The sequence below is a fragment of the Hemitrygon akajei genome, chromosome 14 (genome assembly GCF_048418815.1).
Source record: "Hemitrygon akajei chromosome 14, sHemAka1.3, whole genome shotgun sequence".
Lineage (NCBI taxonomy): Eukaryota > Metazoa > Chordata > Chondrichthyes > Myliobatiformes > Dasyatidae > Hemitrygon > Hemitrygon akajei.
In genome coordinates, this window is record NC_133137.1 from 40,483,164 (window position 1) to 40,505,404 (window position 22,241).

Genomic DNA, 22,241 nt, shown 5'->3' on the forward strand with positions numbered 1-22,241 from the left:
GGGTTGGTCAATTGGGCGGTATGGACACTTTGGGCCAGATGGGCCCCTTACCCTGCTGTATCTCGAAGTGAACATAGGCTTTATAAGAAATTATAGACCAGTTAGCCTGACCTCACAGGTTGGAAAGATGTTAGGGTCAATGGCTAAGGATCAGGTGATGGGGTACTTGGTGACACAGAACAAGACAGTACAAAGTCAGCATGGTTTCCTTCAGGGTAAGTCCTGCCTGACAAACCTGTTGGGATTCTTTGAGGAGATTACAAGTAGGATAGATAAAGGGGATGCAGTGGATGTTGTATATTTGGGCTTTCAGAAGGCCTTTGACAAGGTGCCACACATGAGGCTAATTACCAAGTTAAGAACCCATGGTATTACAAGAAAGTTACTAAAGTGGTTAGAGCATTGGCTGATTGGTAGGAGACAGTGAGTGGGAATAAAAGGATCCTTTTCTGGTTGGCTGCCAGTGACTAGTGGTGTTCCACAGGGGATGGTGTTGGGACCATTTCTTTCTATGCTGTATATCAATGATTTAGATGATGGAATAGATGGCTTTGTTGCCAACTTTGCAGAGTATTATGAATAAAGAAGATGAGCTTAGAGCGTGGATCAGCACTTGGAGCTATGACGTTCTGGCCATTACAGAGACTCGGATGGTGCAGGGGCAGGAATGGCTACTTCAAGTGCCAGGCTTTAGATGTTTCAGAAAGGACAGGGAAGGAGGCAAAAGAGGTGGGGCATGGCACTGTTGATCAGAGATTGTGTCACTGCTGCAGAAGAGGAGGAAGTCATGGAGGAGTTGTCTACGAAGTCTCTGTGGGTGGAAGTTAGGAATAGGAAGAGATCAATAACTCTACTGGATGTTTTTTATAGACCACCCAATAGTAACAGGGACATCGAGGAGCAGATAGGAAGACAGATTCTGGAAAGGAGTAATAGCATCATGATTGTTGTGGTGGGAGATATTAATTTTCCAAATATTGATTGTCATCTCCCTAAAGTGAAGAATTTAGATGGGGTGCAGTTTGTTAGGTGTGTTCAGGAAGGTTTCCTGACACAATATGTAGATAAGCCTACAAGAGGAGAGGCTGTACTTGATTTGGTATTCGGAAATGAACCTGGTCAAGTGTCAGGTCTGTCAGTGGGAGAGCATTTTGGAGATAGTGATCACAGTTCTCTCTCCTTTACCATAGCATTGGAGAGGGATAGGAACAGACAAGTTAGGGAAACATTTAGTTGGAGTAAGGGGAATTATGAGGCTATCAGGCAGGAACTTGGAAGCATAAATTGGAAACCGATGTTCTCAGGGAAACATTCAGAAGAAATGTGGCAAATGTTCAGGAGATAGTTAGAGGGCAAAAGTTTAGGGGTAACACGAGGGGGAATTTTCTTTACTCAGAGTGCGGTAGCTGTGTGGAATGAGCTTCCAGTAGAAGTAGTAGAGGTAGGTTTGATGTTGTCATTTAAAGTAAAATTGGATAGGTATATGGACAGGAAAGGAATGGAGGGTTATGGGCTGAATGCATGTCGGTGGGACTAGGTGATAGTAAGCGTTCGGCATGGACTAGAAGGGCCAAGATGACCTGTTTCCGTGCTTTAATTGTTATATGGTTATATTTGCATGGGGTTCTGAGTAGGTACGTTCCAATAAGACATGGAAAGGATGGTAGGGTACAGGAACCATGGTGTACAAAGGTTGTTGTAAATCTAGTCAAGAAGAGAAGAGGAGCTAACGAAAGACTCAAAAAACTAGGTAATGATAGAGATCTAGAGGATTATAAGGCTAGCAGGAAGGAGCTTAAGAATTAAATTAGGAGAGCCAGAAGGGGCCATGAGAAGGCCTTGGTGGACAGAATTAAGGAAAACCCTAAGGCATTCTACAAGTATGTGAAGAACAAGAGGATAAGACGTGACAGAACAGGACCAATCAAGTGTGACAGTGGAAAAATGTGTATGGAACCTGATGAAATAGCGGAGGTACTTAATGAATACTTTGCTTCAGTATTCACTACAGAGAAGTATCTTGGTGATTGTAGGGATGACTTGCGTTGGACTGAAAAGCTTGAGCATATAGATATTAAGGAAAAGGATGTGCTGGAGCTTTTAGAAAGCATCAAGTTGGATAAGTCACCGGGACTGGACGGGATGTAGTCCAGGCTACTGTGGGAGGCAAGGGAGGAGATTGCTGAGCCTCTGGCGATGATCTTTGCATCATCAATGAGGACAGGAGAGGTTCTGGAGGACTAGAGTGTTGTGAATGTTGTTCCCTTATTCAAGAAAGGGAGTAGGGATAGTCATAGAACCACAGAACCATAGAACATTACAGCACAGAAAAAGGACTTTTGGCCCTTCTTGGCTGTGCTGAACCATTTTTCTGCCTAGTCCCACTGACCTGCACCTGGGCCATATCCCTCCAAACCCCTCTCATCCATATACCTGTCCAAGTTTTTCTTAAATGTCAGAAGTGAGGCCACATTCACCACTTCATCTGGCAGCTCATTCCACACTCCCACCACTCTCTGCGTGAAGAAGCACCCCCCCCCCAATGTTCCCTTTAAACTTTTCCCCCTTCACCCTTAACCCATGACCTCTGGTTTTTTTCTCCCCTAGCCAGGAAATTATAGACCAGTGAGTCTTACTTCAGTGGTTGGTAAGTTGATGGAGAAGATCCTGAGAGGCAGGATTTATGTACATTTGGAGAGGTATAATATGATTAGGAATAATCAGCATGGCTTTGTCAAAGGCAGGTCGTGCCTTCCGAGCCTTACGTGGTGACCAGTGGTGTGCCTCATGGATTTGTTCTGGGACCCCTTCTGTTTGTGATTTTTATAAATGACCTGGATGAGGAAGTGGAGGGATGGGTTAGTAAATTTGCTGATAACACAAAGGTTGGGGGTGTTGTGGATAGTGTGGAGGGCTGTCAGAGGTTACAGCGGGACAATGATAGGATGCAAAACTGGGCTGAGAGGTGGCAGATGGAGTTCAACCCAGATAAGTGTGAAGTGGTTCATTTTGGTAGGTCAAATATAATGGCAGAATATAGTATTAATGGTAAGACTCTTGGCAGTGTGGAGGATCAGAGGGTTCTTGGGTCTGAGTCCATAGGACACACAAAAGCTGCTACACAGGTTGACTCTGTGGTTAAGAATGCATATGGTGCATTGGCCTTCATAAATCGTGGGATTGAGTTTAAGAGCCAAGAGGTAATGTTGCAGCTATATAGGATCCTAGTCAGACCCCACTTGGAGTACTGTGCTCAGTTCTGGTCGCCTCACTACAGGAAGGATATGGAAACCATAGAAAGGGTGCAGAGGAGATTTACAAGGATGTTGCCCAGATTGGGGGGCATGCCTTATGAGAATAGGTTGTGTGAACCCGGCCTTTTCTCCTTGGAGCAAGAGGATGAAAGGTGACCTGATAGTGGTTTACAAGATAATGAGAGGCATTGATCTTGTGGATGGCCAGAGGCTTTTTCCCAGGGCTGAAATGGCTAACACAAGAGGGCATATTTTTAAAGTGTTTGGAAGTAGGTACAGAGGAGATGTCAGGGGTAAGTTTTTTACTCAGAGAGTGGTGAGTGCGTGGAATGGGCTGCCAGCGGCAGTGGTGGAGGCGTAAATGGTAGGGTCTTTTAAGAGACTCCTGGATGGGTACATGGAGCTTAGAAAAATAGAGCTTAGAAAAAATAGGTAAACCTAGGTAGTTCTAAGGTAGGGACATGTTCGGCACAGCTTTGTGGGCTGAAGGGCCTGTATTGTGCTGCAGGTTTTCTATGTTTCTATGATATGAAGATTGGTGGAGGGGCAGGTAGTGTTGAGGAAACAGGTAGGATGCAGAAGAACTTACACAGATTAGGGGAATGGCCAAGAAAGTGGCAAATGTTGGGAAGTGCAAGGTCATGCACTTTGGCAGTAAAAATAAATGTGCGGGCTATTTTCTAAATGGGGAGAAAATGCAAAAATCTGGGAGTTATTATACAGAACACCTTGAAGGTTAACTTGCAGGTTGAGTTGGTGGTGAGGAAGGCAAATGCCATGTTAGCATTCATTTCAAGAGGTCTAGAATACAAGAGCAAGGATGTGATGCTGAGGCTTTATAAGGCACTGGTGAGGCCTCACCTTGAGTATTGTGAACAGTTTTGGTCCCCTCATCTTAGAAAAGATGTAAACATGAGGAAATCTGCAGATGCTGGAAATTCAAGCAACACACACAAAATGTTGGTGGAACGCAGCAGGCCAGGCAGCATCTATAGGAAGATGCACTGTTGATGTTTCGGACCGAGACCCTTTGTCAGGACTAACTGAAAGAGAGGATAGTAAGAGGTATGAAAGTGGGAGGGGGAGGGGGAAATCTGAAATGATAGGAGAAGACCGGAGGGGGGTGGGATGAAGCTAAAAGCTGGAAAGGTGATTGGCAAAAGGGATGCAGAACTGGAGAAGGGAAAGGATCATGGGACAGGAGGCCTAGGGAGAAAGAAAGGGGGAGGGGAGCCCCAGAGGGAGATGGAGAACAAGCAAGGAGGAATTGTGAGAGGGGCAGAGAGAGAAAAAAGATTTTAAAAAAAAGGGGGAAATAAATAAATAAGGGATGGGGGTAAGAAGGGGAGGAGAGGCATTAACGGAAGTTAGAGAAGTCAATGTTCATGCCATCAGGTTGGAGGCTACCCAGACGGAATATAAGGTGTTGTTCTTCAAACCTGAGTGTGGCTTCATCTTGACAGTTGGGGGGGGGGGGAGCGAACCCTGTGGAAAGCAGAAGTGGGGGGAGGGAAAGATGTGCTTGGTAGTGGGATCCCTACGCGGCTCCCTTGTCCATTCGTTTCCCCCCCCCCCATCCTTTCCCACCGATCTCCCTCCCGGCACTTACCCTTGTAAGCGGAACAAGTGCTACACCTGCCCTTACACTTCCTCTCTCACCACCATTCAGGGCCCCAGACAGTCCTTCCAGGTGAGGCGACACTTCACCTCTGAGTCGGCTGGTGTGGTATACTGTCCTCTACTGTCAAGATGAAGCCACACTCAGGTTGGAGGAACAACCCCTTATATTCCGTCTGGGTAGCCTCCAACCTGATGGCATGAACATTGATTTCTCTAACTTCCGTTAATGCCCCTCCTCCCCTTCTTACCCCATCACTTATTTATTTATTTGTTTTCCTCCTTTTTCCTCTTTTTTTTCTCTCTCTCTGTCCCTCTCACAATCACTCCTTGCCTGTTCTCCATCTCCCTCGGGTCTTCCCCTCCCCCTTTCTTTCTCCCTAGGCCTCCCGTCCCATGATCCACTCCCTCTCCAGCTCTGTATCTCTTTTGCCAATCACCTTTCCGGCTCTTAGCTTCACCCCACTCCCTCCTGTCTTCTCCTATCATTTCGGATTTCCTCCTCCCCCTCCCACTTTCATAACTCTTACTATCTTTTCTTTCAGTTAGTCCTGACAAAGGGTCTCGGCCTGAAATGTCGAGTGTACTTCTTCCTATAGATGCTGCCTTGCCTGCTGCGTTCCACCAGCATTCTGTGTGTGTTGTTAGAAAAAATGTGTTGGCATTGAAGAGGGTCCAGAGGGGGTTCACAAGGATGATTCCAGGAATGAAAGGGTTATCGTATGAGGAACGTTTGATGGCTCTGTGTCTGTACTCGCTGGAATTCAGAAGGATGAAGGGGGATCTCATTGAAACCTTTCGAATGTTGAAAGGCCTAAACAGAGTAGATGTGGAAAGGATGTTTCCCATGATGGGAGAATCGAGGACAAGAGAGCACAGCCTCAGGATAAAGAGGTGCCCTTTCAAAACAGAGACGCAGAGAAATTTCTTTTGCCAAAGGGTGGTGAATTTGTGGAGTTTGTTGCCACATGCAGCTGTGGAGGCTAGGTCATTGGGTGTATTTAAGGCAGAGATTGATAGGTTCTTGATTGGACATGGCATCAAAGGTTACAGGGAGAAGGCTGAGAACTGGGGTTGAGGAGGAGAGAAAAAAGGATCAGCCATGATTGAATGGCAGAGCAGACTTGATAGCCAAGTGGCCTAATTCTGCTCCTATGTCTTATGGTCTTGTGGTCTTTTCAGCTCATGATATTGTGCTGACCTTTTAACCTACTTTAAGATCAATCCAACCCTTCCCTCCTCAATAACCCTTCAGTTTTCTATTATTTTTGTGTCTAAGAATTTTGTAAATGTCCCTAATGTTTCTGCCTCTACCACCACTGACAGTGCATTCTAGGCACTCACCACTGTTTGTATAAAGAACTCACCTCTAACATAGATAGAAATACATACATACATACATTCAGGCAACCTGTCCAGCCATCAGTCAAAGCTCGAACAATCACCCAGTAAATGCAGAAAGAGGAAATCACTTCATTGCTATGTTGCATACAAGTAAAACTAATAAAAAGGTGAATTTTAGCTTGAAGATTTCCATATCATTGAGCCCACAGTGATTAATGGTAATAGTGACAGTTCATTGTATCAAATACTCACCCCAGTGACCCTACCTGCCAGCTCCAATTTCTACAATGACTTGGCACTGACACCTCAGCAAAACAAAGCTGTACAACAATTGAGACTGTTTGTAAATGCAGGAGTGGGTTTACATCAGGGAACACAGCATTGTCAAGTTGTCATCTGCAATTTGGGTAGAAAAATTACAGATGTATTATTGCCATTGCATTTTAATTAAAATCCAATAGCAGGGAATCAAATCCAATAGAGCTTTGTCAAGGAATTTTATTTTTAATTTAATTTTATTTTATTTAGAGATGCAGTGTGGAACATGCCCTTCTGGCCCAACGAGTTGTGTCACCCAGCAATCCCCCAATTTAACCCTAGCTTAATCATGGGACAATTTACAATAACCAGCTAACCTACTAACTGGTATGTCTTTGGACTGTGGGAGGAAACTGGGACATCCAGAGGAAACCCACATGGTCATGGGGAGAATGTGCAAACTCCTCACAGACAGCACCAAATTGAACTCCAAACCCCAATGTTCCGAGTTGTCATAGCTTTGCGCTAACCGCTAACAAAAATTTAGTATGAGAGATTCTATGGCTGTATCGATGAGTAAAGAAAAAATTCTAGGCACTTTCATTCAAGAATGTCTTATAGCCATTGAAGAGTAGTCACGGTTATAATGAAGGAGACATGGCAGCAAACCTTTACACAGCAAGCTCCCATGAAGAGCAAAGTGTAAGTATGCTAATCGAAGGTAAATTATTTCCCTGATCTTTGAAATACTGCCATGGGATGTTTCAAATATTTACGTCTAGCAACATAGGAGGCCATTCAACTCATTGTCTATGCTGATTGTGAGCAAACCAATCTCATTAATCCCATTCTGAATCAGTATCCGGCTTATTATCACTGACAAACACCATGAAATTTGTTGCTTTGTATCAGCAGTGCAAAACATAAAATATAGTAGAAATTACAATAAATAGTAGAAACAGTGAGCAAAAATAGTGAGGTAGAATTCATGGGCTTATTGTCTGTCAGAAATCTGATGGTGAAGATAAAAATATTGTTACTAAATCATTGAATGTGCAACTTGATGAAGGACACTGCATCAGCTTTTGAACGTGTCCTCAATGCTGGGGGGATGGGGGTTCTATTGCCCAGGATGGAGCTGGCTGAGTTTACAACCAACTGCAACTTATTCCAATCCTGTGCAGTGACCCCTCAATACTAGATGATGATATAGCCAGTTAGAATGCTCTCCACGGTACATCTGTAGAAGTTTACTAGAGTCTTTAGCTCCTCAAGCTCCTAATGAAATATAACTGCTGGTGTGTCCCTTTTTGTGATTTCATCAATATTATCCCCTCAACTTATTTACCTGTACTTTAACTCTCTCCCACATGCCCATCAAATTTTGGATTCTTTCAACACTGACCAACATTTGGGTCATTTCCAGTAGCCCGTTAACCTAGCATCATCATTATGTGCCGTGTCGTATGATGTGGGCGATCATGGTCTTCCATCTGTTCTTAATCTGAAAAGTAGCGAGTGATTTTCACCTGTGGGGATGACAATCTTCCTCCCTTCCCACCATGGCACCACCCTCACTCTCCTCCCCAAGCATGACCATGATTTTTCTTGGCAATTTTTTCTACAGAAGTGGTTTGCCATTGCCTTCTTCTGGTCAGTGTCTTTACAAGACAGGTGACCCTGGCCATTATCAATACTCTTCAGAGATTGTCTGCTTGGCATCAGTAGTCGCATCACCAGGACTTGTGATATGCACCGGCTGCTCATACAACCATCCACTGCCTGCTCCCATGGCTTCACATGACCCTGATCACCTAAGGAGGTGCTACACTTTGCCTAAGGGTGACTTGTAGGCCAATGGAGAGAAGGAGCACTTTACACCTCCTTCGGTAGAATCGTGTCTCCACTCCACCATCCATATTAACAACCATAAGGCCAGAGCATCCGAAGGAAATGTACAAGGTCACATGTTCACCTTCTAGCCAGGATGAAACCTGAAACAGTGAGACTGCAGCACCAACCATGCAGCCTATCCAAAAGAAAGGACAGTATATCAGTTTACTGACTCATCCAAAAACATACCATCAGCGTTACCTGCTCAAGTCTCAGGAGCAGGAGTTGAACCCTTAGCCCCACGATTGAGGGTAACTCCAAACCATGTGTTAAACTTTTGAAAATTAATTTGTGGTGGAGAGATGTTCCTTAAGATGGGACTAGCTTTGCACCACAGCTCACAAGATGCTGCAAATTTTCAACACCCACAAAATGCTGGAGGAACTCAACAATTCAGTCCTGAAGAAGAGTCTTGGCCCAAAACATCAGCTGTTTATCCCCCTGATGCTGCCTGACTTCCTGAATTTCTTCACCATTTTGTGTTTATCTCACAAGAATGAAAACTTTTAACATATGAGAAGCCACTGGGCCTGTACTGAATGGAGTTCAGAAGGATGAAGAAAGATCTTGTTAAAGCCTACCAAATGCAGAGAGGACAAAACTACAGTTGTGAGGATCCCAACAGCATCTGGTGACCCTGTGATCTCTGACTTGGAGGCCAATATTAGAATACCTTTCAAGAGGGTTAACCCTCACATGGTGTCAGACCCTGAAGATGTATACCTAATAGGGCTCTGAACACCTGTGCCAGCCTACTAGCAGGAGTGTTCAAGGACATATTCAATCTCTCACAGCTGCAGTCAGAAGTCCTCCCCTGCTTTGAAAGGACGACAATCATACCAGTGCCCAAGAAGAGCAGGATGAGCTGCCTCTATGACCTTCGCCCAATGGCACTCACATCTACTGTGAGAGATTGGTCATGGCTAGAATCAATTGCTGTCTAAGCAAGGATCTGGACTCTCTACAATTTGCCTATCGCCACAATAGGTCTATAGCCTGCATGGATTGGAAATGATATCGACTCCATGCTGATATCAACACTGGTGCACCGCAGGGATGTGAGCTTAGCACTGCTCTATTCTCTCTACACCCATAACTGTATGACTAGGCATAGCTGAAATGCCATCTATAAATTTGCTGATGACACATCTATTGGAAGAATTTTAGATGCTGATGACAAGGTGTACAGAGCAAGATAGATCAGCTGGTGGAGTGGTGTCATAATGACAATCTTAGACTCGACAAGACCAAAGAACTGATTGTGCACATCAGGAAGGGTAAGTCAGAGGAGCACTCTCAAGTCCTCATCGAGGGATCAGAAATGGAAAGGGTGAGCAGTTTCAAGTTCTTGGATGTCAACATCTCTGAGGAACTCTCCTGAACCCACCATATAGATGCAATTACAAAGAAGGCATGACAGCGGCTATATTTCACTAGGAATTTGAGGAGAATTGATATGTCACCAAAGACATATACCGTATAAAGAAATGTACAGTGGAGAGCATTATAACTGGCTGCATCACTGTCTGGTATGTCGGGGTTGGGGTGGGGAGGGGAACCTCACTGCACAGGATTGGAAAAAGCTGCAGGAAGTTATGAACTCAGCCAGCTCCATCATGGACACTAGTCTTCCCAGCATCAAAGACACGTTCAAAAGGTGATATCTCAAAAAGGTATAATATACTTCTTATTGTAATAATTCCTCACTCAGGATCAATAAAGTCCTTGTTATTCTTATTGTAACTTATAGATTTTATTAATATAGATTGCCTTGTACTGCTGCTTCAAAACAACAAATTTCACAACATATGCAGATGTTATTAAAACTGATTCTGATTCTGAGGATTCATTAGTAGAAGAGTCTACAATCTGAGAGCATAGCCACAGAATAAAGGGAAATCCTTTAAGATTGATACAAGGATTTTCTTTAGTCAGAGGGTGGTGAATCTGTGCAGTTCATTGTCATAGACAGTTGTCTAAGTCATTGAGTACATTTAAGACAGATTGATGGTTCTTGATTATTAATGGAGGTAAGAGTTACAAGGAGGAAGAGGGAGAATTGGGGTTGAAAAAAATTAATGGCAGAACAGACTCAGAAGAATGGCCTAACAGTGCTCTTGTATCTTATGGTATTATGTGGGCATTTTGACCAGCATAGATGAGTTGGAGGTTCTGTTTCCATAACGTCTTATTCTGTGACTCTGAGTGACATCTCCGCTGGATTACACTACTTACTTAAATGGTATGTCAGGATAACATGTCGTACATATCACTTTGTTTTATACTTGGCAGGGGTCACAGGTGGAGAGTCTGATGGCAATTAAACAAACATTGCAAGCAGATCTTGAAACATCAATAAAACGGATCGCAGACCTGCAGGCAGCCTTGGAGGAGGAGTCAAGTGATGAGAGTGACAATGAAGCTGAGAGGTAATTTCTTCAGTCTGAAGTGAATACAAAATAAGCTGCAATGGATTTAGCTGCAGACAAGGTGAAATGTGCAGGCTAATAACTTGTGAAAGATTTTTCAATTCTGGACCCAAATAGTCAATCAGTTCAGATGTTATCCTCAGTTCATCCCTTTCTCCATGGGGGGGGGGGTCGATCAGTCCAAACATTATCCTCAGTTCATCCCTTTCTCCATGGGGGGGGGGGTCGATCAGTCCAAACATTATCCTCAGTTCATCCCTTTCTCCATGGGGGGGTCGATCAGTTTAACATTATCCTCAGTTCATCCCTTTCTCCATGGGGGGGTTGATCAGTTTAACATTATCCTCAGTTCATCCCTTTCTCCATGGGGGGGTTGATCAGTTTAACATTATCCTCAGTTCATCCCTTTCTCCATGGGGGGGTTGATCAGTTTAACATTATCCTCAGTTCATCCCTTTCTCCATGGGGGGGTTGATCAGTTTAACATTATCCTCAGTTCATCCCTTTCTCCATGGGGGGGTTGATCAGTTTAACATTATCCTCAGTTCATCCCTTTCTCCATGGGGGGGGTCGATCAGTCCAAACATTAACCTCAGTTCATCCCATTCTCCATGGGGGGTCGATCAGTTTAACATTATCCTCAGTTCATCCCTTTCTCCATGGGGGGGTCAATCAGTCTAAACATTACCCTCAGTTCATCCCTTTCTCCATGGGGGGTCGATCAGTCTAAACATTATACTCAGTTCATCCCTTTTTCCATGGGGGGGGTCGATCAGTCCAAACATTATCCTCAGCTCACCCCGTTCTCCATGGGGGGGGGTCGATCAGTCCAAACATTATCCTCAGTTGATCCCATTCTCCATGGGGGGGGGGGGGTCGATCAGTCCAAACATTATCCTCAGTTCATCCCTTTCTCCATCGGGGGGTCGATCAGTCCAAACATTATCCTCAGTTCATCCCTTTCTCCATCGGGGGGTGAATCAGTCTAAACATTATCCTCAGTTCATCCCTTTCTCCATGGGGCGGTGGGAGGCAATCAATCCAAACATTATCCTGTACAGATGTGCAAGATGTCTTGAAATGAGTGTGATTTTCGGACTCCAAAATGACTATTTTACCCAGAGAATTAGGCATCAACTGTTGGATCATGTAGCTAGTGGCTTTTAAAGAGCATGAAACTGCAGAACCATCAGAATACAATCAGGGCTGTGTTATTAATAAATATTTCCAAGTTTCCTTGCAACACAGAAGAAAGCTATTCAACCAATTGAGTCACTCTTGGTTCTCAGTCGACCCCGTTATCCAATTTACCTCTTTGTAATCTTTTCAGCCTTATACGTCTGATTTCTCCCTTCTCCTAGTTCTCCTGCCACCCACCTATGCTAAGGGATGATTTACAGTATGCACTGACCCACACAGACCGGGATATGGGTAGAAAGCCCACCTGCACTGAGGCACAACTACAGTACCCAGTTAACACAACAACACACACAGCTGTTGAGATGGGGGTCGAATCTGTCTACCCCTATTGTCTATGCCTAGGGTCGAGGCAAAAGTCTGGATTGAGTATGTATTGGGCAGAGCACCAGGTCTGTGAGTCCGCTGGGGTAGTCGAAGGCCCATTGTCTCCGTGTCTGAGTCTGAGTCCGCAGAAGGCTGATGGCCGAGTCCCAAGTCCACAAATCTCTGCAATTCTGCTGGGGGAATTGAAGGCCCAATGTCTGTGTGCCTGAGTCTGAGTTCAAATTCACTGGAGGCTGATAACCAGAGTCCCTTGTCTGAGAATCTCCGAGTCCACTGGGGTAGTTGAAGGCCCAATGTCTGTGTATCTGAGTCTGACTTTGAATTCATTGGAGGCTGATAACCAGAGTCCCTTGTCTGAGTGATGCACCATCAATAACTCACGCTGAGACTTAGAAAGCAAGATATCGGCTTTTATTGACTGGAAGAATAAACAACACTACATCCTGGGGAAAATGAGGGAGAGCAGCAGCCCACAGTCGCCTTTATACAGGGGTCTGTGGGAGGAGCCACAGGAGCAGTCAGCAGGGTCTGTGGGAGGAGCCACAGGAGCAGTCAGACAGGTATATCTAGTTCACCACATTGAGAATCTCCGAGTCCACTGGGGTAGTTGAAGGCCCAATGTCTGTGTATCTGAGTCTGACTTTGAATTCATTGGAGGCTGATAACCAGAGTCCCTTGTCTGAGAATCTCCGAGTCCACTGGGGTAGTTGAAGGCCCAATGTCTGTGTATCTGAGTCTGACTTTGAATTCATTGGAGGCTGATGGCCAGAGGCCCTTGTCTGAGAATTTCTGAGTCCACTACAGTGATTGAGAGCCCAATGTCAATGTTTCTGAGTCTGAGTTCGAATTCACTGGTGGCTGATGGCTGGAGTATTGAGTCTGTGAATCTCTGCGAGTCCATTGGGGTAGTCAAAGGCCCAGTGTCTCCACATCAGAGTCTGATTCCAAATTGACTGGAGGCTAGAGCCCATTGAAGACAGCCAATCTTGGGGTTAGAGGACTGTTTATATACATGGCAGGATTGGAAGGGTGGCTTTGCTTTGTGATCTTTGTGACCTGTTTTGTTGTGTTGTGTGGTGTTCTGTCAAACATAGTGGGCATGTTACAATGGCACTGGAAAGTGTGGCAACAGCTGGCTGTGTTGGTTGTTAGAACAAGCACTGCATTTCATTATATGTATAAATGATAAATAAGCTTGGATCTTGAATGTAGACTGAGGGGCATTTTATAGTATTCGATGAACCCACCAGCCCACAGCATCTTTGGGATATGTTGGCAGAAACCAGAGGTCTGGGGGAGATCAACATGGTGACAGGAATAATGTGCAAATTCCATACTGACAGCAGCCAAGGTCTGGTTGCAGGAACTGTGTCATTAATGGTTGCATCTGCTGATGACATTGTTACTCTTACACTGAGGGCAGTGAGTCCCTGGAGCAAGCTGCCAGAGGGAGTGGTTGAGGTGGGTACAATTGCAGCATTTAAGGGGTTTGGAGGGTTATGGGCTGAATGCAGGCAATTGGAACTAGCAATGGGTATGCTGTAGGTTGCATGGTCAAATGGGCTGAAGGGCCTGTTTCATAGAACATAGGACATAGAATAGTACAGCACAGTACAGGCCCTTTGGCCCACAATGTTGTGCCAACCCTTAAACCCTGCCTCCCATTAAACCCCCACCTTAAATTCCTCCATATACCTGTAGTGTCTTAAATTTCAGTAGTGTATCTGCCTCCACCATTGACTCAGGCAGTGTATTCCGCGCACCAACCACTCTTTGAGTGCCCCTTGACCTTCCCACCCCTTACCTCAAAGCCAAGTCCTCTTGTATTGACCAGTGGTGCCCTGGGGAAGAAGTGCTGGCTGTCCACTATATCTGTACGGCACTACTCTGTAACTCTTGCTGTGTCACTACAGAATCATGACAAAGAGATTATTTAACAGCTTTCCCAATATTCTCACAAACTCGTACTTCTGTGAGACTGGCACAGTTTGATGCAATGTTGCTGGATCTTTGCAAGTTTATATTCAGCATATGTAACTTGAATTCAAAGTTTTGTGTTATTTTACTGAGAATGCTGGGCATTATCAAAATGCTATTGCACAAGACAAGTTAACACGATTAAGAAAGCAAGTGGGAGAGAGAGGAAAATGTAGTGACTAATCGACATTCAAGTTGGGTGTTAATGCTTGTAGATTGGTGGTAGGAGGGTGGGGGAAGAGAGTGGCCTGCGGAATTCATAATTGCTGTTAAATCACGTTTATCATTTTAACCAGAAGGAGGAATTATGCTTGGCTCAGATGTGCAAGTAATATTGAAATGAAATATGATTTGAAATTCCGGAATCATTAGAGCATGAATATTAATCTTAGTCAGATAATTATACAAGGACTGTGACAGCATGCAGTTCAGCATTTTTAAAACTGTTCTATACTTTAATGTGAAGGACCAGACTGTGATGCTGAAACTTTGAGATGCAGATGCAGTTAAGCCTCCAGTACAAGGAACATTCATTTTACCTGCAGCATTTAAGAAGCTCGTCACCATCTCAAATGATGCAGCCTGCTTCACCAGCAAGCAAAGCACCACACTCATTCTGAATTGTTTAATGAGGGAAGGTTGAGTGAACTAGGGCTTCTCCCTTTGAAGTGAAGTTGGATGAGAGGTGACTCAATTGAGGAGCAAGATGATATGAATTGAGTGCATAGCCAAAGGATTTTTCCCAGTGTGAGAATGGCTAATACCAGAAGGCATTATTCTAAAGTGACTGGAGGGAAGTATGGCGGGGTGTTAGATTCAAGTTTTCTTTACAGAGGGTGCTGAGTGCAGGGAAAGCCCTGCCAGTAGATACATTAAGGACACTGAAGAAACCCTTAGATAGGCACATGGTTGAAAGAAATACGGGGGATTAGGTAGGAAGGAAGAGTTAGGTTAAAAGGTCAGCACCCACCATGGGCCAAAAGGCCTGTACTTTGCTGCAGTATTCTATGGTCGATCTTCTCATTATTAGTCATCTCCAGCCCTGGCGTACATTTGCTGCAATGTGTACCATCCACTAAATGTGCTACTGTTATGAATGCTAAAACATTAGTACAGTACCTCCTGAATCGCTGATCTTAATCACTGAGAGGACAAGGGCAAAGGACAAAGGGGATCACCACTCCCTACGTACTCCCTCCAAATGTTATATTGTTCTCAATTATAAAAAGGACACACGGGATCACCAGTCCCCAGTAATACACTCCAAATGACATATCATTTTCAATTAGAAAAAGGACACATGCAATCACCAGTCCCTACATATTCCCTCACACACCTGCCTTCTCAACATATCCTTTGATGCCCCGACCAATCAGGAAACCATCAACTTCCGCTTTTAATATACCCATGAATTTGGACTCCATTGCAGTCTGTGGCAGAGCATTACACAGATTCGCTACTTTCTAGCTAAAAAAAAATTCTTCCTTACCTCTATTCTAAAATGTCAGCCCTCAATTTTGAGACTGTGCCCTCTAGTTCTGGGCACTCCCACCACGGGAAAAGTTTAAAGGGAACATGGGGGGTGGGCGCTTCTTCACACAGAGAGTGGTGAGAGTGTGGAATGAGCTGCCAGATGAAGTGGTAAATGCGGGCTCACTTTTAACCTTTAAGAAAAACTTGGACAGGTACATGGATGAGAGGTGTATGGAGGGATATGAGCCAGGTGCAGGTCAGTGGGACTAGGCAGAAAAATGGTTCAGCACAGCCAAGAAGGGCCAAAAGGCCTGTTTCTGTGATGTAATGTTCTATGGTTCTGTGGTTCTATGAAACATCTTCTCCACATCCATCCTAGTAGCTCTTTCAACATTCAGTATGTTCCACTGAAAGCTATATGGCTCCTCATGCCCTCTCCTTGGACAACATCGGTGGCATGGAGAGGAGAGACTTGCAGCTTCGGCAACTGCTGGTCTTGCATTAAAAAAAAACTTTCCAAGGTGCAAATCTATGGTCTATCGAGACTAACGGAGGCCTACATGTTCCACTGAGATCCTCCCCCTGCCCTCACCACCCAAATTCTAAAAAATTTCTAGTGAATACAAGCCCAAAGCTGTCAAATGCTCACCATATATTAACCCCTTCATTCCTGGAATCTTCCTCGTGAATCTCCTCTGGACTCTGTACAATAACAACACATCCTTTCTGAGATATGGGGCCCAAAATTGTTGACAATACTCCAAGTGCGGCCTGACTAGTGTCTTATAAAGCCTCAGCATTATCTTTTTGTTTTTATATTCTATTCCCCTTGAAGTAAATGCCAACATTGCATTTGCCTTCTTTACCACAGACTCAACCTGCAAATTAAACTTCTGGGAGTCTTGCATGAGGACTCCTAAGTCCCTTTGCACCTCTGATGTTTGAATTTTCTCCCCATTTAGATAAAAGTTTGCACTATTATTGCTTTTACCAAAATGCATTATCATACATTTCCCAACGCTCTATTCCATCTGCCACTTTTTTGCCCATTCTTCCAATTTTTCTATGTCCTTCTGCAATCACGTTGCTTCCTCAACTCTATCTACACCTCCACCTATCTTCTTATCATCTGCAAACTTTGCCACAAAGCCATCAATTCCATCTAAATTATTAATAAACAATGTGAAAAGTAGGGGTCCCAAAACTGACCCCTGAAGGAAACCATTAGTTACCAGCAGCAAACCAGAAAAACCCATCTTGTAGGCATTCAACAAATTCTCTCTCTTGCGATTGGACACCAACCTGATTTTTCCAATCCCCTTGCATATTGAAACCCACTGTTACAATTGCAACATTACCCTTATTACATGCCTTTTCCAGCTCTCTTTGCAATCTCAACCCCACATCTTGGCTACTATTTGGAGGCCTATATATGAATCCATTAATCATTTTTTCAACTTTGTAGTTTCTTAACTCCACCCACAAAGATTCAACATTCTCCGATCCTGTGTCACCTCCTTCTGAAGATATAATTCCATTTGTACTCAATCATTGGTTTGTCCTTCCTTACATTCATGTTACACCCATCATCTACTTGTAAACCTGCTGGCTCATCCTCACCTCTATCTTACTGCAATATTAGTTTAAACTACTTCCAACAATTCTAGTCAACCTGCCCACAAGGATATCGGTCCCCGTCGGATTGAAGTGCAACCTGTCCCTTTTGTACAGGTCCTACCTGCCCCAAAGAGGTCCCAGTGATCCAGAAATCTGAATCCCTGCCCCTGCTTTTAAGCTACACATTTATCTGCCATCTCATTCTATTCTTATACTCACTTATACTATTCTCTCTTAAGAAAAGGACACAGGGAACACCAGTCCATATATATTCTCTCCCAAATTTTATACCATTCTCATTTAGGAATATGTCACTGTCCCTCCTCATTGCTGTTGTGCCCAGAACTCCCTCCTTATCAGCACAGTGGTCGCACCTTCAAAATGATGGCTTGCCACGATCTTCTCAAGAGGAACTTGGGATGGCCAATAATACCTGGTCGTGCTCGCAATATCCACCTGTGATAAATATACAAGAAAAAGATGTTCTGTCAACTATGATGACTGGGATCTCAGCAAAATAATAATAATTTTTTAAAAAACTGACTTTGGAAAGGAATACGCACAGTGATTGTGTGTCCATCTTTGTGTATAGTTTTTCATTAATTCTATTGTAATTTTTTGTTCAATTATGAATACCTGCAAGAGTATGAGTTACAGGATAATGTATGGTAGCATATAAGTATTTTAATAATCTATTTACTTTGAACTTTGAATATGAGGTTCAAGTATGAGAAGATAAAGAAAAGTAAAAGTTTTTATTGACAATGGTAAATTGTCAAGCAAGAATTAGAACAGATTTAGAACAGATGGCACAGGATGTTTGGTGGTGTGCTTGGAACGTAGGAAGGATGAGAGAAGAAATTATCCTAGATTATGCAGCATGAAAAGGCTAAGTATGGCTGCAGTAAAAAGAAAACGTGCTCTCTATCCTCTGTTAGTTACAACCCAAATCATTTCAAGTAGCAGTTACTAGCTGTGGATATCTATGTTCATTGTTGTTCATTATTCATTAATAAATACTACATGTTCTGATCGAAGTGAAATCCATATTAAGCTAGCCAAAACATCTTCCTGCTGCCTTCCCCATATGGTGCCAAAGACATGCTGATCACTCACGTCTTAGGACTGATCAATGGACATATTGCAAACAAGTATTGTACATGCATCTTTGAGCTGATTGTACAGGAGAACATTAGGAGGTGGTGTGACGCCTGCTTTACTGTTGTCCCTCCGACTCACTTAAGTGATGCTTAATCTGTCACTATTGAGTAAACCTGTGAATCGTTTTATTTTAAGTTGAGAATGGTGAATGGGGGTAGGTGTGGAGTCGTGTTTATGTTGAATGTTTATTATTCTACAGTGTTTCAAACTGAGATTTCACCTACTTCATCAAATCGATGAAGTTTTCTCCTTTTTCTCATCACACTAGAAAACCATTTATTGCAACAGCCAGGATTCCCTTCCAAATGATTTGTGTGTGCTGAGAGCTTGTAGATAGCAGTTGGTATTATTTTCTGAATTTTGCCAGGTTGGTTGTTTGGGTTTGTATTCCCTGCGTGTTGGTGCTGGTTCACCTGATATAATGTATAGGCAACCATGCAGCCCATACTGGGGGAAGGGAAGAGGGAATGCTGCTGGCCAGGTGTTGAAGCTCTCCTATACTGTACATTACAGGGGAGATCTTTGACCCATGCAGTCTGTGAATCTTTTGTAAAATGGTTTCTGCCCTCACGACCCTTCATTTCTTTCCACAAAAGATATAGATTCAAACAAACAAGTAATTCACTCTAAATCTTAACTATGGTAGCATAGCAATTAATGGAGTGGTTAGTGTAAAGCTTTACAGTGCCAGCAGTAAGATCAGAGTTTTATACCTACCTCTGTCTGCAAGAAGTTTGTATATTCTCCCCATGACCGTGTGGGTTTCTTCTAGATGCTCCGGTTTCCTCCACATTTCAAAGAGATGCAGGTTAGGGTTAGTGAGTTGTGGGCATACCAAGCTGGTACCAGAAGCACATCCTTGAACTGTGTTGGTCATTAATGCAAGTGATGCATTTCACTGTACATTTTCAATGTACATGTGACAAATAAAACTAATCTCTTCCTTTTATTCCAATTTTCAAATTCTTTTTACCAAGGTTACTGTAGACACCCTTGCAATGACTTGCTGAGAAGGTGCATCATTTGGTTTGCTGATCAGCAATTCAGAGAGACCCTGATTTGGATGTAGATCTGTGGCAGGATGTACTTTGGCTCTGAAGCCATTCCTAGCCTGTCATCCCTTCCAAAAGTTACAATGGAGAGAGCAATGTTTACAAACTGACTGGACAACACTCCATTAAAAACAAACAGGACCTTAGAGTCGACATGTTTGTATAACAAAATAGGATTGTCACCTTTTCGCGGTGGAGAGGTTTGTGAGTTCCTGAGATCCCGAGAGTGATGTTGGCTGGACTTTAGCTCCTGTCAGGCCACCCATGGCAGGTAAGGTCAAAGGGGAAGTCCCAGACAAAGGCCGATCCAATTAAACCTCAACGGTGGAGCTGGTGGAAGATGATAGCACATCACCATGGAAGTGAAGTCTTCAGCAGTGAAGGGTTCCCAGCTGCCATGCATTCCAGGGCACTGGACCCTGACCCCGATCTATCAAGTATGGTGTGGTGGCTGCCTGTGCATCAGCCTCACCACCTTAAACAAAGTCACATACAGGCATTGTCCATAAAGGGTTATCCCTGAGGAGAACAACATACTCAGCTTGAGTGATCACAACAAAAAGACATCAGAGTAGTGAATGAAGCTCAGCACACAAGTCTGAGCTGCCAGGCAACGAGCTTGCATCCAAGAGGCTTCATTGCCTCAGAGATAATATGTTGCATTTAGATCCTCTTTTTAATAACTCAACCATCAGTGCTCTGACAAAACTGTCTATTCTTATACAAGGAGGTCATGGTGAAGCTATACTATTGTTTGAAGTGTTTATGAAACTCTTCAGAGTTGTAATGAAAATTCTGACAAAATGATTTTCATCTTGCCAGCCTAATCTGAGTCTCCAGCTCTTGGTCTGTAGGTAATATGACTTCAAGTGCACATTCAATGATAATCCAATGATAATTTTCATCCGTTTCTGCCTTTTGCTCAGCTGAGATTCACTGACAAGATGAAGCAGTTCTGTTTCAACAATCCAATCTCAAAGATTATTTAGATTCATGAATTGAGAGATATGTGATGATGCTTTCTAAGGTGCAGGATGAGGTGTTTATTTGTAATGCAAACATTAACAATGGATGAGCACTTGATGTGATATTTTCTACAGAACAAGGAACTGGGAATTAGGTTGACAAGATTGTGTCTTTTTTTTGGGCTGCACTGAGATCAGAGGTTCTCCTTTGTGCTATGAATCTAAGATGATGCGGAGACCTACACAGAGTAACCCTAAGCTTTTAGTTTGTTGCCACTGAAATTCTTTATCTCCCTTCCAATCTGATCTCTGTCACCAACATACACTGTAATATTTGTTGTTTAGTGCAGCAGTACCTGCGAGAGACAAAAATCACTATAAGTTACAAAATTAAATAAATAGTGTAGAAGGAGAAAAATGAGATAGTGTACATGGTTCATAGACCATTCAGAAATCCAGTGACAGAGAGGAAGAAGTTGTTCCTAAAATGTTGAGTGTGGGTCCTCTACTTTCCCCTGATGGTGGTAACACAAAGAGGGCATGTCCCAATTGGCATGAATGTTGGTGCCAGAGTAACTCAGGAGATACTCCTGAGAAAATCCCAGGAGATCAGCAGTTTCTAAGTACTCATAAACTGCTGATCTCCTGGGATTTTCCCACACTACAGTCTCTGAAGTTTGCAGAGAATGATGCAAGAAACAAGAAACACCCAGTGAGCAGCAGTTCTATGGGTGAAAATGCCTTGTGAAAATGAGAGGTCAGAGGAGCATGGCCTTGAACCAGGTGACTGGAAGGTGACAGTAACTCAAATCACATGTTACAACAGTGGTGTGCAGAAGAGCATCTCTGAATGCACAACACATCAAACCTTGAAGTGGATGGGCTACAGCAGCAGAAGAACACAAATATACACTCAGTGGCCACTTTATTATGCACATCCTGTAATTAATAAAGTGGTCACTGAGTATAACACCTTGCTATCCAATTTACCTTGAACTAATAAGAATTTGATACACTTAGATTGAACTATTGTCACTTGAGGCTCCTTTCAATGGCTTTCAATCACATAGACTGATTCAAATGGTGGGAGAAACTGAGAAGAGCTGATGGAGGCAAAAACCCTCATTATATTTATGAAGTACTTGGATTTATTTTTGAAATGCTGTGACCTACAAGTTAGATGTTTATTACAGGGGGAGTATTAAGATGTCAAAAGCCTTATCCAAAACAGGGGTAGGAACAGATTCTGGATATTTGTCAAACGTTTGGAAATGGAGAGTTGAAATGACTAAGGAGCCTCCAACAACCATGAAATGTAATGGACACAAGAGATTCTCCAGATGCTGGAAATCTAGAGCAACACACACAAAATGTTGGAGGAACTCAGGAAGTCAGGCAGCATCTATGGAGAGGAATCTACATATAATGCTTAATTAGTACCTGAAAGCCGGAGGCAGAATTATATGCCGTTCTTTATAATTCATATTACAGCTTGCATTTTTGTTAATAATATTCCTAGCACTTTATTAGGTCTTACCCAACTCATCCAAACTTGCAGAAATAAAAACTAATTTGTTCTGCTGCTGAAGAATTACTGTGTAGAATTTAGTCTGGTATTATTGTTGAGTTACAGCCTCCCCGATGGGAAATAGATGTAGACTGTTCTCAGAATCAGAA

The 22,241-nt window shown here is 43.3% G+C and overlaps 1 protein-coding gene across 6 annotated transcripts in view; it reads left to right on the top strand.

Annotated features, from left to right (window-relative positions):
- Positions 1-22,241, top strand: part of LOC140738519 (unconventional myosin-XVIIIb-like) — a 680,390-nt gene that overhangs the window by 644,537 nt on the left and 13,612 nt on the right. For all 6 annotated transcript variants that reach the window (XM_073065895.1, XM_073065893.1, XM_073065892.1 and 3 more), the window contains one exon: positions 10,659-10,795. In XM_073065895.1, coding sequence (XP_072921996.1) covers positions 10,659-10,795 — 137 coding nt within the window. The remainder of the gene's footprint in view (positions 1-10,658; positions 10,796-22,241) is intronic.